This window comes from Platalea leucorodia (assembly GCF_965183815.1).
Source record: "Platalea leucorodia genome assembly, chromosome: 3".
NCBI lineage: Eukaryota > Metazoa > Chordata > Aves > Pelecaniformes > Threskiornithidae > Platalea > Platalea leucorodia.
In genome coordinates, this window is record NC_138825.1 from 40,330,770 (window position 1) to 40,349,789 (window position 19,020).

The window sequence follows — 19,020 nt, forward strand, 5'->3', positions numbered from 1 at the left end:
CATGGCGAGGGCCCTTCCCAGGAAGCCTCCACTCCAGGGGGCAGGTGCCTTTCTCAGCTCGCTAGGAGGCAGGAGGCGACTTGGAGCTTTTCAGCTCCCAATACAAGTGTTTTGAGCACATGAACTCTTAACAGGGCACCCAAAAAGCACACCAACTGTGTTGGTTTTAGTATTAAATTTGGGGCCTGACAAGTTTAGCGCTGGGTACCTTCCTAGGTGCCTTCCTGGCCTGACACAGTCACCTGCCTTTGAGGGTGTAGACATGGCAGCCCCCCACTGCTGCCGCTTCCCCCCCTCACCCGGCGGGGCCCAGGCGAGCTGTTCCCCACAGTGGGCACCCCTTCGCCATCAGCGCTGCAGGTACCGAGAGGCAAAATCACCCCTGCCAAGGCAGGCTGCAGCGTCGAGGTGGCAAATGCCCTACAGCAAGTGGACGAGGTGGGCTGCGCGGCCTCTCTGTGTTAGTTTGGTTGCTCTTGTCCCCAGTTCTTCAGGGGTTTCCCTTCCTGATTCATGGTTGAGCTTTTAAAAGGGGTCTGGTGCTTTATAGGTTTTGGCTGCTGAGGAGATTTCTTTCCCTCCTCTTTGTGTTGCTCCCTTTGTTGTTTTCTATATGATGAGTTCGCTCTGTAATGGCAGTTAACAGGCATGCAGTAATCTGCATAAATGGAGAAAGGCAAATGCAGACTGAAAATATGCCAGAGCAGCGCGTTGGAACTACTAGACGATTTCACAGCGTCACGCAGCCAAGACGGAAGACATGAGATAATACATGGCCCCTTAACTGGCATAACATGACCAGCGCTGTGCCTGCAGCTGTGCTGTAGCACAGCACCATCAACGTGTGCCACAGGGAAGTGTAAAGCTAGGAATCCCATTTCAGTTGCAGCTTTTATGTTTCTGTTATTTTCCAAAGAACATTAAGTTGTTTTTTTTTTTTTTCTTTTTAACTGTAAACCTTTTGGATACAGTCAAAGACTCTAAAAAAAATTCCTTTGTATGCCAAACTGCTGCTGGTATGCTCCGTGGCCTTGGTGTTGCATTCACCCTCTTTATGATTCTGTTCTGCATTTCCATTCTTCACAGGGCTGTTATAACGCTTAACTAATTAATGTCTATACACTGTTTGACGTCCTTGAGCAAACAGAAACATAAAGCTACAGATGTAGAGACAAATAACAGTATTTCAGGCCTGCTAAACTCCAGTTTCAACCTGTAGTCACAAAACTGAGTTGCCAAAGTGAGAAGCAGGAAAGAAGCTCTGTGAGAAGCTGCAATGAGGAATGGATCTCCAAAAGCATTACGTTTTTTTCCTCCCTACTGATGAAATGCTCCATTATTTTACTCCTCAGTTTGAAGCATTATTATTTTTTGATCCCGGTTCTTTTCAGAAAGGATTTAAGTAGTTGTTATTCCAATAACGAGATGATAATGGGAGAAGAAAAGAAAAAATTGCCCCAAAAATTATAATTCTCAGGATGGTCTGGGTGACAATTTCTGTGTGGGCTAAAAAATAAAGAATTAATATTTTCCAAGATTCATTGTTCCATTAATTGCTACTATTCTAGGGCAGGGCTTCTTCCAGCTTGTCTTTGGGATTGTGATTTACATTTAGCATCTATGCTGCAATGCAATCACAATAAGCCACAGTATTTTCAGTTTTTAGTCAGCCAATGTGTCTGCAGACTCAGCGACTGTCCAGAGTTTTAGTACTTGAGTGTGAATTTTTACTACCTAGTTCATGGTTGGTTCATTGAGTTCAAAAATAGCAACAACAAGAAAGAAAGAGTTGAGCTGATTTTGAATGAATTTTGACAGATTGATAGTCTACTTTCAGGGATTCTAAAAGTAAAGACAGAAGCTGCTTTTGGAGTGTAAATGGTTTGTTGAAAATTATTTGCTCAGCTCTAATTAGGATAAACATTTTTACTCATGGAAATGATGGGACTGTACAGGCTCAAATGTTTATTAATTCAAATACGTAGCATTTTTGTTTGTGAATGATTTTGAAACTGATAATACCCAAGTTCAATTATTGTGCAGTTAGTTACTATGGATACTTGGTTTGCAAATTCTGTGTCTTTATGGCTAAATTTCTGCCAAAGACTGTATTGTTAAATAATGTCTTTTTTTAGGCAAACACATGAAGTGGCATGAGAGTATGTTCATAGTCATGCACACAGATCTGGCAGAGAGAAGTCTGAGTAAATATCAGTGACCTTTATTTTGCAATTATCTCTTTGTATGTCTTGGAGCAGATTTGTCAGATTTGTATAAATAGGGCTTTTTAAATAATGGCTTTTATGTAGAAGTTCAATCACCATTTTTGTTTTGACAAAAACAGCCCTGCTTCTGTCTCCCCACATGCCAGTACTAATGCAGCTCCCCTAAAGCCCAGTCAGCGTTCCTGCCCTTTGCTGTTGTTGCCCAGTCTCATGGAAGTATTGTGGTAGAAACAGGTCTTCCTTTAGTTATCAAGACTGAGTGTGCTTCGCTTGGTTTCTCACTTTAACATGTTTCCTCTGGTAAAAGACTTCTGCATCATTTCGTTAACTATTGTCAAGTATTACTCGGTGACATGTTTACCAATAAGCAACATGTAAAAAAGCCACCCCACACAGTTGTTACTGTCATGTTCCTAACTCATGCACAGGTCCTGGCGCTGTTGCTGACTATTCTGCTTTGGGAATCCTTCCAATGGCCAGATTCTGCACAAAAATCGCACATCTATTCAATAAAAAAGTAAATTTAAAGTTAAAATTACCTTTTTTACAGTAGTCGCATTGCAGGGTCTTTAGACACAGTAAGACACAACTAGTTATAACTAGAATAGCAATACTCAAGCGAGTGGATGAACCATTCGTGGGGCGTGGGTTGCAGGGTGGCTTACTGAATCAGGTAAGAAATGGCAGCAGTAACCTGTGAGCCACCCTTTTGAGGTCAGTGAGAAAGCTCAGCTGAAAACAAAACTTCTCTGTAAGTGCTTGCATAAGCAGGGCCTCTTTCTCAAAGAAGAGAAAGCAAGAAGATTTATTTCTCCATCGTCAAATGTCTGACTAGTTTGTACAAAGTTAGGTGACAATCTTAAACAAACTTCTTACTCATAAAGCAGCAGAAGGAAATCATTATTCAGTCAAGGTATCAGTACTCTCTGATTCAGTCATTCCTACACTATGAGAGTTGAAAGTGCAATCTCCATGTGTAGGTGCTGACCGGGTGAGAAGGTGTCAGTGGATGGACACAGTATTTATGCAGCCCCCTTTGCAAGGGAAGGTTTATGTAGCCTCAGTTGTCCCTCAGGTAAAGGTGTCCCTAGTTAATAAGAGGCAGTTTTTGTGAATTGGTGAGCTTGGCTTGGAGTCAGGGACCCTTGAGATCCACAGGCAGGTGAAGCTTCGGCTTCACGGGGCTGAATTCAGCCCTGCATTTGCAGGCAGAGGCAAAAACTGCTGCTGGCTGTCGTTTGCCGCACTGGCACCTTTGAGAGCACGCCAGCAGGCGCTTATGGGCAAGTACTGTGTCAGAGCTGGATTGCTACTTAGAACTGCCGAGTGAATTAAGATGTGTAATAATTTTTAAAAGAAAACTCTATCTTGACCTATATTCTATTGGGACCTGCATATTGTAACACCTTTGAGCAACAGGTGGTGGAAATTAAGCACCATTGGCCTTGACTGGTATTTTGCCAGGTCCTCTCCTCCATACTCTTTCCACAACCAAACTGTTAATAAGTGCTCATTAAGAAGCAAGTTATCTGTTTGAACTTGTTTTTTTAATACATTATCTCCTGTAGTTTTGGCTTCTATTTTATTCTTTTTACTTAATTCAGTCATTTTATAGTTTTTGTTACTTTTCCTTCTCCTGCTTTTTATCTTCTTTGTTAAAAATCATGGACATGTAACTGGAGGGTTGGCAATGTAGTTTGGAGAAACAGATTTAGAAGTCTACATTTTGTCCTAAGGGATATTTTTCGCATATTTGTTTTTAGTATCTTACACAAACTGAATGATTGATTTAAATGATCCCTCAAATGGTAATAGCTCAATAGACTGTTCAATGCGGTGCTATCACAGTGAGTATAAAATATAAAAAAAAAATACCAATGAAGTTTAAGAGAAGTAGGCGCTTCATTCATGGCTAGGAAGAGCCTTGCCAATGAAAAGGGCACCTGTTTCAGCTTCACTGAGGAGGTGATGTTACTGACTGTCTATGGGAAAACACTTGGACTCAGTCTGGAAAGACTGGTCACAAAGGCTAGATCATGATTCAAACTTTCAAAATGTTTTGCATTTTCATTAGGATGAGCTCAATATTAAAAAAAAAAAAAAAAGTGGAAGTATTTGGTATTTGAAAGCTTGATATTTGAAATTCTTGTTAAATGACCTAAAGGTTACAATTTTATAATTTCACACAGCTGATTTATATTTGAGATGAATGGCCAAGAGTAGCACAGCATGTAAAACACTTTAAAAATAGATTTTAATTGTAACTTAAACAGGCCTTAATGGAACAAATTACTCTTTTCTGTTATAATATGTAAAAAAGAGACTTATTTCCACATTTGTTGGTGAAAAAGGTAGGAGTTTACTTTGTTCTCATATGGCTCTCATAACAAGAGCTAACAATGAAACCTTACCTAGTGTGATTTTGTAATTTTTGTTTTAAACTCTTATTGTATCACGAATGGATCCTTAGGGTGAAACGTCTTGGGTTTAGGAATTACTTTATAGTTTTACCTCATTCTATTCATGAAAATATAACAATTTAAAGGTAAAATTTTCATAGACAGTCAAATCAGATGAGAGATAAATCCTAGATTAAAGGAAAATGTGCTCTTAAAAAGTCATAGCCAGAATATTGAATTTTAAAGGTCTTAATTCATCAAGGAAGAATGTATTTTGTCATGTAGGTTTTTGGCATTATGCTTGAGTAAAAACAGTATGAACATAAGGAGGAGAGTCAGTGTCAAAATGCAAACTGTGAGAAGTGCAACAGTAGATTTGAATAACCTCATGCCTTGTCATTCATATTTCTGATGCAATTTTGCACTTTCTTTAGTTCTGTGATGTTTTTAAGAGAGCTTCGAGGTATAAACTTAGAGTTTTCATTGGAGGTGGAGGTGAGGAATTTGCTAGAATCCACTAGTATTGTTGTGACCAAAAATTAGTATGTTCTTTCCTGTCACCCTGGGTTTTGTCAGGTATAACAGAAATGCCAGCTGCTCCTTGTTGCTTGCTGGAATCATTGTTTATCTAGCTGGTTTGCTTGTCTTGGGTATATGTAAAGATCTGGTTTGCATGAAAAAAAAACCAAAAAACTGGAAGTAAGGAGTATGAAAACTGTTGATAAAGATTTGCTGAGAGTGAATCTACATATCAGAAAAAAATAGCATGAAGCCCTGGGAGAGTCTTGTGAATCAAAGGGGTGTTTTGTAAATCTGTAGTTAGGTTTGTAAAGCCAGCACAGCCATCTCAGCCATCTTTCTTGCTTGAAATATATGACATAACACTGTTGTAATTTTCTCAGACTGCAGTGAATGTTGGGACTTTGAAATTTAGAGATCATGTCTGTTCTTAAAGTTGCTGAAATCTTGAATCGGGGTTATGAAGACAATAGAATTGGCTTAAAAATTGTAAGATAAAGAAAATGAAATTAAAGCATATTGGTATGCATCAGCTTTCCAGGGTATACTACTGGTATTTATTTTCCTGGTCTTGCCTATATGAGGGAAGATAATACAACTTTTCCTATAAAGAAATTTTGATACTTGTTGGTAGGCAAAAGTCACTTTCACATGAAAGAATACATGGTTATGGCAGTCACTTTGTAAATGACAGTATATCATTTGAATGCTGGAAAACACAGATAACTTTGATAAATGCAAAGTTTCAGTGCCTTTCAAGCTATCTCAAGCAAGGGGAAAAAAGAGCGAAACAAAATTGAATGTTATTTTTTAAAATGTTTGCTCAGCTTTCAACTTTGACTAGTCAGGCTATTTAATGATATCACATCTACTGTCTGTTTTTTTTAAAAACTTCTGTCTTTTTGTTTTAGTATTTAATGTGAACTTGAGGCATTTGTGGTGAAGAGCTTAGGTTAAGAATTAAGCAACCCAAAGGTTGCAGATGTTTAATGGCAAGGATTTGTTTTGTCTGAAATGTACAGAATTTTAACCACATGGAATTACATTACCCAATTTCAGTGCTCACAGAAATTTTAATTCTGGTTCAACTTGTGAACTTTCTTCCTACCTAATTTTTGTTTTGTGTAACTCATCTGATGTCACTGAAGTCACTGCCAATTTACATTAATGTAAGTGCAAATTTCGTGCTCTTATTTGTGTTACAAGCTTCAAAAAAACACATGGGGTCTAAAGAAGGACAAATGAACAGGGAGTGGATCATTTTGTTTCAAGCTTATTTGTATAAAAGTATATCCTTTATCAATTAATACTTGCTAAAATCATGTTTCTGAGAAGTTGACAGATTCTGTTCCTGGCTGTTAGATTTAGTTCATTTCGTAGAGGTGGGGAAAGTCCTGTTCATCACAGAAATGCTCTTAGGAGGTTTCTTTGCCGGTGACTTTGTAGAAGGGCAAAGGTGAAGGAGTGAGGAGAAAATTCTTTCGCTAACGCAAGTATTTCCTGTAGACAGCAATTACATACAGGTCTGTGAACTTTAGTTAGCTACCCACAAGCATTTGAACTGTGAGCTCAATGTAGTGTTTGTCTAACCTTCCTTTATTTCTGTATTTCCAAGATATACGGTAGAGACTTTTCAAAATGAAAAAAATGAAATACTTTTTTTTTTCTTCACGAGTCAAAGATCAAATAATGTAAATTGGTGAGAAAATGGTCAAATAATTGCAGTCTGCATACCATAAGAGAGTTCATTAAGTAGGAAGCATATATAGGAATTCGTTTTTTTCCTGACTTCTTCTGCAAGCTATGATGCTAGCTGTGCTATTAAAAGCTACTCTGTATGTAGCTATTTTACAGTTCTTTTGTCAACTCATTTTTTGATGTCACATTGACTAGGAGTTCTCTGTTTGAGCTTAATTTATGAGCTTATTTTGGAGTAAATCACTATATTTTCTTTACTCTGTGGCTCTTACTCAAATGAAAGTGTAGCTTAATGCTGCCTTCAAGTATTGTGGTTTTTTTCGTAACTAGTAATAGCATATAGTGAAGATACAGAAAATCTGTATAATGGCTACTACTAATCTGGTACAATAAAGAAAAATGCTATTTCAAAGGAAAACCTATTCTATTCAGTTGTAGGTGGAACAATATACTGGGAGTTATTATCCATTCTGTTGAAGAAATGACACTTCTGCTAAGGAATCCTGGTGGATGGGATGGTGACCATCTCTCCTCTAGTTTCTGGGGTACAGGCACTGTGTGTGCCATAAGCCTTGTTCCCATGGAACCACCCAAAATATGCCCATGGTTCCTTCTCTTGGGAAAACAAAACAGTTATTTTGTACTAGTACTTTCAAAAGTTATAAAAGAATCCAAATAAAATGTGAAAGGGAGGTTCCTCTTCCTCAATACCAGTTGTCCAGCCATTTCTGAATGGAGCAGGTTGTATCATCCAGAGCCTCTTCAAGCAAAATCCCCCACCCTGGCCTGCCAATGGGAAATGCAGCTCTGAGATGCTCGGGTTTAGAGCCTGGGTGCTAAATGCACCCAGTGGATCCAAAGGAGTAGAGCAGGATTTTTTTTTTTTTTTCCCCTGACTTAACTCCCTGTCACTTCCCAGTATGGTCAAATATAGCGCACAATGCTAGCAAATTGTCTTTGGTATTGTTAAAAGTCATTGACTGACTGTGGTTTATCATCAAATAGGATTGTCCAAGAATGTCGGACTAACATTATGGGAATGAGAAAACAAGTGGCATCAACGTGAAAGCTATGCCTCACAGTAACTAGAAGCATATGTACTGTGTTGAGACTAAATATGTCCAATGTTATGGAATTACAAAAATTAAATTATCTCAACTGTTTCCTGATCAGAGCAATGTTTGAAATAGTCTAAAAAATAGACATGTGGGAAAAAAAAAAAAAAATGCTGGCTGGAAACCCTTGGGGAGTTGATTTTTCAGAGATACTAAGAATGCACACATCCTATGGAAATCCAAGAACTCCTTGAATACTGAGTACTTGAGTTATATAGGCCTTAAAATTACTTCTTTAGCTTTAATTTGTTCTATGCATCCCATCACATCTTTACCTTAAATGTAACATTCTTCTGTTTTGTCCTGAGAAGGAAATGGAGTTTGACTTATATTTTCTGATATGGTCATAATCACCCTTCTGTGCCAGCACACATGCTAACAGTGCAATCAGTTTTCCCTTTCAGTCAGAAAGGGGTCTAGAACTGTGGTCTGGATTTAACCATCTCTTCAGTGCCTTTAATAGGCAGTTACCCTTTTTTTCCCCAAAGACCTCTCATTAAGGCCATCAGCTGGGTATTTCAGTGTTTCAGGATTAAATACATAGTGGGCTTTTTGTTTCACAGTTTTACTTTGTCCTGTTAAACTTCTAATTGCCACCTGGACTTAATATATTTGATGAATGTCAGCTGGTACTCCACTCCTTTTCACTGGCCACTGGCGGCTCTAGCCTGTCTCTTGCAGAACAACTATGGTACAGTAGCATCAGTCATCGTATCTGACAACACAGTTCATATGCTGTCTGTGGAAGGAAGGAGGAAGGGTGAGTTCAAAAGCATTTTGCAGGCATATGCTAATCAAGCGCTAGAAAACTTTAAAAGGACGGTATTTTATTTATGAAATGCTACCTTTGCATTACGTGAACAGCTCAAATAATTTTCAAATTGTGCTATTGCATGTAACTTAAATGACCTGCTCTCAGCAGATGTTTGATCTGCCAACTATCTGGAAGAATACAGTGCATGTTCCCTCTTGCCTGCCTTACTGATTTCCAGAGGCCTTTCATGGGGAGAAAGGGGTTTAGACCACTGAAGGTGATGGATTTACAGAAGGGTATGTCTGGCCCACTAATTTTTAGAAGTAGGAATGTCACCGAGTTTGAATGATAGGAATAAGTTGAAAAATAAATGATATCTAAATAACTTAAATAATTTTTAAATTATTTTTTTGCTTTAATGATTTGATAAAAAGAACAGTACTTACTCCTTTTTATAAAACTATGTCAAAAGAAAAGTAGTAGTAGTTTATCTATAGGGAAAGGGCATAAGAAAAATGGAAAGAACTGGCAGTGATATCTGTATTCTTTTGGGCCTCTATGTGCAAACATTACGAGAGCCTGAGATTTTGTCTGGTTAATACAAAACAAAGCAGGTTGTAGTTAGCCTTACTTTGCAGCGATCATGGACACATACAGGTTTACAGTGTCATATGCTGGCATGAGCGGTTTCTGTGTATTTTTTTCACCAGAAAGTAAAAAAAAGTCTTAGATTCAGTTCTAAAACTTCCTAGTCATCTCTGTTTTAGGCTGTAACTCAAGTAGCAAAGTGAGGCTAGAGCTGGTTCAAAAGCCACATGCTACCTATGAAAAAATTATTAGAAAAAATGTGGGGTGTTTCTCAAAAAAATGTTTTCTATGTTTCAAATTAACCAAGATTAATGTTTTTTGTTGCCCTTTTCAGAAGAATTTTTGGAATCAAACCTTTTATTTATGTTTGTTTAAGTTTTTAAGATTTAAAAATACTCATTTTATGCGATCACATTTTGGAAGAGACATTTCTTTTTTTTTTTTCAACTCTTTTTGAAATTTCCTCCTCTTCAACATTCTCGATTTTTGAGCTTTCAGAGATTTCCCAGTGGAAACAATTTTAAAGAAATGGTATGAAAAAAGTTTTCCCCAGATTTTTACCCCGCCCCCTCTTCCCCCCCCCCCCCCCCAGTAGAAAAGATATTGTTGGTTGATGGTTAAAGAGAGAAAAAGAGAAGAAGAAAAGAGATACAAAAATTCACTAAGCCCAACAGACCAAATCCAAAGACTTATGGTCGATGAACTTCAAGAGGTAAATATACTTGAAGATTGTTATGGTTTAACCCCAGCTGGCAACTAAGTACCACGCAGCCGCTCGCTCACTCCCCCCCCCCGTGGGATGGGGGAGAGAATCGGAAAAGTGAGAAAACTCATGGGTTGAGATAAAGACAGTTTAATAGGTAAAGCAGAAGCCACGCACAAAAGCAAGGAATTCATTCGCTACTTCCCATGGGCAGGCAGGTGTTCAGCCATCCTCAGGAAAGCAGGGCTCCATCACACATAATGGTTACTTGGGAAGACAACATCCCCCCACCCCCTTCCTTCTTTTTCCCCCAATTTATATATTGGGCATGACGCCATACGGTATGGAACAGCCCTGTGGCCAGTCGGGGTCAGCTGTCCTGGCTGTGCCCCCTCCCAGCTTCTTGTGCACCGGGCAGAGCATGGGAAGCTGAAAAGTCCTTGACCAGTGTAAACTCTACTCAGCAACAACCAAACCATCAGTGTGTTATCAACATTATTCTCATCCTAAATCTAAAACACAGCACTCTACCAGCTACTAAGAAGAAAATTAACTCTATCCCAGCTGAAACCAGGACAAAGATCTAGCTCAACAAGCAGCTCCAGAAGGAATAACAATCAAATTGCATCTGTGAGAATAAAGTCGGCAAACCCTGAAACATTTAGGCTAGGTTTCATATCGCCTAACTTAGGCTGCCTAGCAGTTATGAGTCTGGTATGAGGAAATCATCTGAGTAATGGAAGGAGATGACAGATTAATTTATTCCACCTGTATTATTAGCTGAAGTTATACAAGATTAATTCATTAATGTTTTGCTTTTGCCTATGTAATTTTCATACCAGCAACCATAGCTGAATCTCAACCTAATTTTTCACATTAAGTCAAGTCCAACATTTATTTTTTCAATATATCATTACAAAGCAGATAAACAGCTATCTGTAACAAAATAGGCAAGACAAATACAAAGTCAGTTAACTGCTACTGGATGTCCATGAAGTTTGATCTCGTTCAATAAACAAGCAGTTTATTTTCAGTAGGCAAGCATGCAGTGGCTGTTGAAATCAAGTTAATAACTTTGCCCCATTTCACAGGAGTGGAGTTACCAGTAGGAAAATGAGGATGAAGAGAAGGATGTCATGCCTCTGCTCCACTCCAATTAATAATGCCAAATGCTGCAAGCATACTGTAATATGACCCATTAGTGGCTTTGCAGCTCCCTCTCCCCAGTTCTGCTCCAGAAATAGATGCATTTCAGTTCCGTTCCAAAAAGCAGGAATAATAATAATATTTGCAGAGCTGGGTAAAAGCTAGAATTTCACCAAAGGGAACATGAGACTTGCTGACTGTTGTCAGAGGAGAAATTTGTGAAAAGGTTAGGACAAGTTGCACAAAACTTTTAATGGAAGTTCTACAAAACTTCGAGATATTTCATTTTACCCAAAGAGTGCAATATTTTCACATGTTTCAGGCTTTACCTTTTCAAGTCTCAGGTTTGTAAGTATATCTTGCACACACTTAAAAAAAAAAGTGCCCATAGCAAACATAACATTTGTCCTAGTAATGATGGCTTTGAAATTCTTAGTAATCAAATATATTTAGCTGCATAGCTAAATATTTTTATTTGAAAGATTGGAGAAGTATATGTGGGGTTAAGAAGAGAGGAGGTAATTTGCCATGACCTATTTTCATTCCATTCCAATCAAAATTGCACCACTTAGCTGAGTACTAAAAAGGGATGCCTGAAGCACACTTGCATTAAATCATCTGTTAATGTCAGGCCAAATTTCTGGTCTACTGCCTTGTAGGTGGTGACAGCCCTCTGCAAGGGATACCTGTGTTCTGCACACTCGTCAGAAACTTTTATGTGCTAGGATAGCAAAAAAGGCCTGAAATATTGATAGTTGATGTGAAGAAAGATCTCCAAAGACATAAGATGAAGAACTAAGAAAACAGTTGGAAATACACATCTTTGCTGTAACTAGCTCTGAAGTAATGGGAGTTTCTAATTTAGCCAAAAAATTGATGTTTTGGCACAAGAGATTAATAGAAGGAATTGTTCTTGAAGTAAAATGAAATATTTGCAAATTCGGTCATGGTATGAAAGAAATGTAACTTCTCCAAATTTCATGGTATTGCAGCAAAATTTGCCTTCTGAGCAAGTATCACAAACAGTTAACTACTTGTCCCCTTTCCTTAGTCTGAAAATTTAAATAAGATAAAGCTTTCCCAAAGCCATTTTAATATGCTTTGATTTCTGTCTGGAACAAAATGCCAAAGAATCTTTTTTTTTTCAGTGTATTTTGATCCTTCTGATGTCTCTCTCATCTAGTTTTGGTTCTGTGGCTCCTATGGAAGCCAGTAGCTAGGTCCTGAGTACAATGCAACGTAGAATTGGGTTCAAAGTTCCTGATTTAGTAAAACACGCAGGCATGTATATATAAGCTGCAAAGGTAGGTCTGTTTTGCAAATGTGCCTTGTAACAGGGCTCCTTTCAGCACAGCATTCTGGTAGCAGACGCCTTCCCACCTTGTCCCATCTCCTCTCTCCCTCTCCAATACCCTGTCCAGTGGACAGAGCTCAGGTTTCAGAGCGAGAAGCTGTGCTTGCATGGGAAGCCTGGGTGTCGTGGGCTGTGGCCATGAGCAGCTGAGTGAAATACACACAAAACAGGGACTTGACAGGTCTGTCACTGCCGTAGCATGCTGTGCATTTACAGTTTAGCACTGTTGCCATGTTTAGCACTGTTGCTCTAGCGCTCCACGTGCCAGATGAAGTCATTAGCAGACTTGAGATCTATCAGCCATCTGTGCCTGCTGTCTGTTCATCCTTGAGTGGGAAAGAGCTATCGATGCAGAGCTGTAGTGAGATGTAGTGGTGCTAGAAGGTCTCTGGGGTATGTCTTGGTCATTTGAATTAGTGTGCCCCTTGCATAGTATTTACTGCCCACCCCTTCCTCCTGAATAATGTTTGAGTCTCTTGAGAAGCCTGTTAACATGACAACTGGTCACAGCATCTTTTGCTAAATATTTGCCAATGACCAGGAGTACCCAGCCAGCTTTGGTGTGAATGAGAAACTTAATAATCCATGAAGGGTTTTTTTAATATCTTTAATTTACATTACATTGGGTTCATAAATGGGGGGAAAAAGTGTTAGTTATGGCTTTCTTCCTGGTGGTGGGTTAGAATACACCAGCTGTGACACACCATTTACAGAGATGGCTGGAGTCATTGTATACCAAAGCTGAAAATGATATTGACCCTATCAGCGCAATATACCCTTCGGTAGTTCTTCTCGTGAGGGTTTCTTATGCGTGTTACAAGAGCTGCCTCACTGTGTTGCAGTAACATACAGGAACACGTGGAGACAAAATGATTGATTATTAGTCCTGGTGTTTGTAATTTGATCTGTGCAGCAAGTGTTAGCCAATCATGACTTGTTTTCTTTTCCTTACTCCCTTATTGACATTTTTCATTGTCTTAGCATCCGAAATTCCAAATCTGGACTGTCCTGCTATCAAGTCTAAGTCTGCTTTATTTAACCCAAATGCAAATCCATGGTATAAAGCAATATGAATGAGGTCTGAACTGAAAGCAAATTCAGCTCAGTATATTGCCAAACTGAAGCCGTCATACCCTGTCAAATGCAAACACTGAAATAAATCTTCATGGCTGTCCAGTAGACTGTGGGTCTGGCACAGACAGAGATTGCTCAGACAGTAGCTCCAGACGTCTTGAGAACAGAGACATCCTTACGGGGTAAATTTACAGAGTTTTCATATGTCACTCAGAGAGGAAATAAAATTTAACAGACTGCAGTAATTTTTGTTTGCTGAATAAGTATGCCTGAGAATAATGGTCAGTCAGTAAAGTTGGTTTACTTTCTGTGTGTTTACCAGTCTGGGAAAGACTATGTCTTCTACTTAGGTTACCTTACTGAGTACAGGATACCTCTCTCAAACATGTGCTGTCTCTCAAAAGAACAAATCTTTTTATTTAATTCAATCAGTTTATATAATATTGTTTGTTGTTCCTTTTAAGTAAACTTGCAACATTTATTGCCATGGAGCCAACTCAAACACTGAGAATTGATTCTTTAACTTGTTAGTGAACTATATGGCCCATCAGGCTATGATGATAAGCCTCAAGAGCTCTAGGATACTCCTAAGTAAGTTTTGCATTGCAGAGGTTTGAAAAGTCTGTGACTCTCCCTGAGAATTTTCCCTCAGTTCTCATGCTGGGAGATGTGTTATTTCAGAAATTTTAGAAATGGCAAGGAATTCAACTTTGCAACTTTGATGTTCTGAAATATGTGGGCATTTTTCCTTATTTGTGGGTATAATAAACTCTGTTAGTACTCTGTTCTGTCTCTGTATGTGGATATAGAGTTTTAGTGCTGCGTTGCTGGATAGAGAGGAATTTTTAGAGGAATCAGAAGGGACAAGCTGAACACCAATACAAATTAAATAACTGAGATAAATGATTCTGCAGGAGTTAAGATGACAAGGGCCATGCCTTTGTAAAGAAGAACACATTTGTTGAAGCACCAGATTGCTGAGAATTGTTTATTCTTTCTTATTTTAAAATCTGGGATCACACAGAATCAGAACCTGATTGTAGTATAAGGAATAAGGTGGATCAGTTAAGGCAGAAAAAAGACAATGCAAGGTGACCGTGAAACCTGAAAGAAATACTGTAATGCATGAGAAAGATGTTGGTTGGTTTGCCTTGTTTGTTTGGTTTGGTTTTTTTTTCCCCCTAGAAATGGAGTTAGTTAACTTCCAGTCCCAGTAGGTTTTGATCTGTAAACGATTGCCTCAGGAACAAGCAGCTTACCTGTGTTCTTCTGCAGCACTGTTGGATGCTCCAGATTTAGCTATTATTTGAGCTATGTCTGTGAATCCTGGGAAGCTAGGAAAATAGATTTTTCTTCAGTGTTGTGTAAAAGAAATGCCTTCTTCCTTTTGTTTCCTGGGAGGTGTGGTCTACAACATCAACTCTTGTGGTGGACTTTTCGATTGAAAGCTCAGAACTCCCCTGGGTAGGATTGACTTTTAACTCTGAGATTTAAAACCTCTTAAAAGTTTACGTAAATAGAAATGTAGAGGAGATTCAGTAGATTTTTAGAGACTTTGTAACAAATCTAAAAGAAAACAAACAAACAACCCCATCCTCAGTTGACAGACTATGGAGATTTCATGTTTGATACCTGTTACCAGCAGCTAACTGTCTGTGAAGGACTGTCATTATATCAGAATTTCTCACATCATTGTAAATGATGAGATCTTCCTCCCACCACCACCATCTCAATTCCTCTCTCTCCACTTGCTAAGGACAGAAAGCAGCCATAACAAAGGTTACTATCTGTAGTACACTTTATATGTGCATCACTGTTTTTTTCATACCTGAGTTTAAAAGGGGGGAAAGATTGTCTCCTAGGAGGTTAATCAAACTTCAGAGCACCTGAAACTTCTTATGCCTCTGGTAGGATATTGCGCAAAAACACGTAGCTCAAAATTCACGGGACCAGTTGGACTTCTGCCTGTGTTTACTTACTTAAATACCGTTTTAGATCTGGCCCTGTATACTTCAGATTCCCAGTCTTGTGTTTGAAATGGCAAATAATTAGAAATGAGATGGTATTTCACTACCTCGATGAGATATTGAGATGCCACTGCATACTGTGAAGATATCTAAACTAGAGAGGTTAAAAAGTGCCTCACAGTGAACTACTCTTGAAAGAAGCTCTTGATATCTGAGTCTCAGAGCGTCCATTCATGTCACATCTTTCTTCGCATATATCCTGGTATAAAAATCTAATGCATGCTTATGAAAAGGAAAAAGTAAAACTATTGCTACTTCTGTGTGTAAAACTTTTCACATAATAGAATACATACTTTTGATAGAAATGATGAAGCAGTCTCTATAACTCTACAGTGATCAAAATTCAATATTGTTAATATAAACAGATTTATGGTAATAATAGGAGATTTGCAAGGAAGAGGGATTCATTTAGTTCTAAGAGATGTTTGACCTCTGCTACTTCATAATCCATTAGAGAGAGCTAAGGTCCACATAAGCTGGCTTTCTTTCTCTTTTACCTGGAAGGCATTATTTTTTCAATAAATACCAAAATCAAGTCAATATTTTTAGAACCAGGATAATTGCCACTTTAAATGGACTAATCTTTGCTCAGAAGTTGTCTGACACTTTATATCCAATGCCAGCAGGAAAGAAATAATTAAGATATATGCTTTTGGTAATTGATCAGGAACATTTGAATGGGTTACATAAATAATAGACTAATCAAAGTATTGTCTAACCATTTAAAAAAAAAAAACACATGCCCTACTGCATGTACATTTATTTAAATTAACGTTGCTGTCAGAATTTATGAGAAATTTTGAAAGAGGATTTCATTTTCACCTTATGGTTAATGCTCTCATAAATAATAATTTGTCAATTTATAGGATAAGATCTACTATTAAATTGTTCAGTGTACCTCTTTAAAATAGAGGTGTGCATTTACTGTTCTGGGCAATTACTCTGTAGATAAAACTGCAACTTTCAAATCTCATTTTCACGTCTGCCAAATCCTACTCTAACTCATTTTCTGTTCTAATGAGAATTAATGATATTAATAATCTAATGTTATGCAGAAGAGACCTGGGACTTTTCTTGTATATGCAGTATCATGCAGTGTATTTCTACATAAAATATTTTATTAGTATGTCATTGATAACTGACCAACAGATTATCTAAAAAATTAAAAAGAAAAAATACAAACCCAGCTGTTCAAAAAAAAAATAAATCAGATATTTAAAAAATACATTAGGAATTGGGTACTGGTTCTTGTTTAAGCCCATGAAAATGGTACTTCCTAATCATTTACAAAGTGCTGATCTGTCTTGGAATTGAACACCAAGAAACTTCAGTCTGATAGTTTGGGGTAGGGCTATATCTACTTGCAAGCAACTTCCATTCTTCACTCTTTTCTAAGACCACTTTAGCTTTGTATGATTGTATGAGGGAAGAATACACTATTGAGCTGAATATTTGCGACTAAATGAAAGGTTATATTTTTCTTGAATGACAATTTCAACATGCTTTTTTTGTGGGATCTTTTACATGCAAACCAAAATACCCATAACGTGAAAGATGATACACTATTGTGCAGTCTTTGTATTTATTTATGCCCATATCAGGTTGCCACAGTAAAGGCTGCTGTTTACTTCAGAACTGTCCCATATATGTTCTTTGGGCTCCACTGGTACTCATTAAAAGGTGCTGTGACAGCCTGGCATCAGCAGAGTCCCTGCATGGAAACAGCCACTCTTTTCATCAGCAGTCACTGTCATCTGCTATGTTGTCTCTGGGCTGAGCTTCTCAGGCTCTGTATAGAGTGGCTTTTTTTTTTTTTTTTTCCCTCTCTGGACAGGAAAGTAGGGCCTCTGCATATGTTTAACCCCACATTTTTGCAGGATGCTAATGTTTCTGCTTTTAATTGACTGCAGTTTTACAGGAGAGTGTGTCCCAGATGTGATTGCTCTAAAATGAAAGAGCACCAGTGTTGGGCTTGAATGTTTCCCATCCAATTACCAATTGCCCCTTCATTTTATTTTGAAAGTTTTTTCACTTGAGTATGGGGTTTCCAAATGATTCTGGTAATCCTGGATTTTTTCCCTTGTTTTTACAGGTGACCTGTAACTGTTTCACCATCAGTAATGGAGAGATGCAGGATGTTGGTGTTGGCCTCTATCCCAGGTACTGTGGACAGTGTTTCATTCAGAGGCAAAATCTCTGTTAGTTTTTTTTCCTTTTTTCCTAGGTAGCTGTAAGGGCCATCAAAGCAGCAGGTAGCATGTCTAAACGAGAAACTGGGAAATGCAAATAAATTAAAGCAGAATAAAAAATACGATCAAGTTGAAATCATTTGTAATAGTCCTGATTAGAGTTAAAACAGTTTAAATAAGATACAGCTTTATATTTTATTTCCATGGAGGTGGTAGTCTTTTCTAAGTAAGAATAAATGCTGACATCAAAAAGTGTGACTGGGACCAGTAAAAGGAAACCTGTTCAGTGTTGCTTTAGAATACAGATATTTTGCAGCAGAGAGCCTTCTGAACTGGCAATTAAAAGAAAAAGATTGAACACATTTATTAGTAAATTACCATAACTAAGAAACCAGTAAGGTGAAAAGATAAGCCCCTTGAGAGATGGATGTTAATATTTGAATTTCTTATTATTATTTCTTATTTGTATTGGGTAAGAAGTACGTACCAGGGAAGGTTTTGCCTTCATAGAATTAGTTACCTCTAAGTATTAATGTGGAAAATTAGTACCTATAGTTTAAAATTATATTTTACCATCTCAGTTTTGTGTTAATGCACGGTTGAACTATGTTGTCAATACCTCAGCGGGCCTGTCACTGTGTTTCTTTTTCTATTAATGTCACACATGTAAGATTTGACTAACGACACTTAATATCTTGAGGCCTGCCTTGTGGTAAAGATAAGGGAAAGGTGGTTAGGAGGACATGGGAATTAGTGTTATGAAAAGTACAGAACAGTCATTTCATTTCATAGTGGAGTGGAAACAAATCCTTTCACATACTTGGGAAAAATGGAACATTATTTTGGAGCGTTGTTATTAGTAAAATGTTTTCTTTTGGTTGAACAAAGCCCCTGACTGCGGAGAAAGTGGCTATCTATGTTCTGTGATAATGCACTGCCAAGGGATGCAAGAGACTCTTTCCCACGTCAGTTCAGAGCACTTTAAGTTTTGCTGTAGCAAATCACTGTGAGCTGGGAAAACTGTGAACTTAAATCTGTCGTTCCCAAATCCTAGGCAAATGCCGTTCCAGATGAATTCAGATGGAATTGCCATCAAACCCACTAGTGTTTCCATGAGGGGAAATTTGATTAAAAGTACTTTGTTTAGTCTCATTAAGAGGTTGTATATTGTTGCATGGCTTGATAGCTGCAGAATCCCGATATATTTTAAAATAGATAAAATCCTGCGG

The 19,020-nt window shown here is 38.0% G+C and overlaps 1 protein-coding gene across 1 annotated transcript in view; it reads left to right on the forward strand.

The window, feature by feature from the left end:
* The window catches only part of SMYD3 (SET and MYND domain containing 3), a gene marked incomplete at both ends in the record, with an annotated part of 424,343 nt that overhangs the window by 320,109 nt on the left and 85,214 nt on the right, over positions 1–19,020 (forward strand). Inside the window, one exon of the mRNA XM_082307309.1 lies at positions 17,695–17,762. Within this exon, the coding sequence (XP_082163435.1) occupies positions 17,695–17,762 (68 nt within the window). The remainder of the gene's footprint in view (positions 1–17,694; positions 17,763–19,020) is intronic.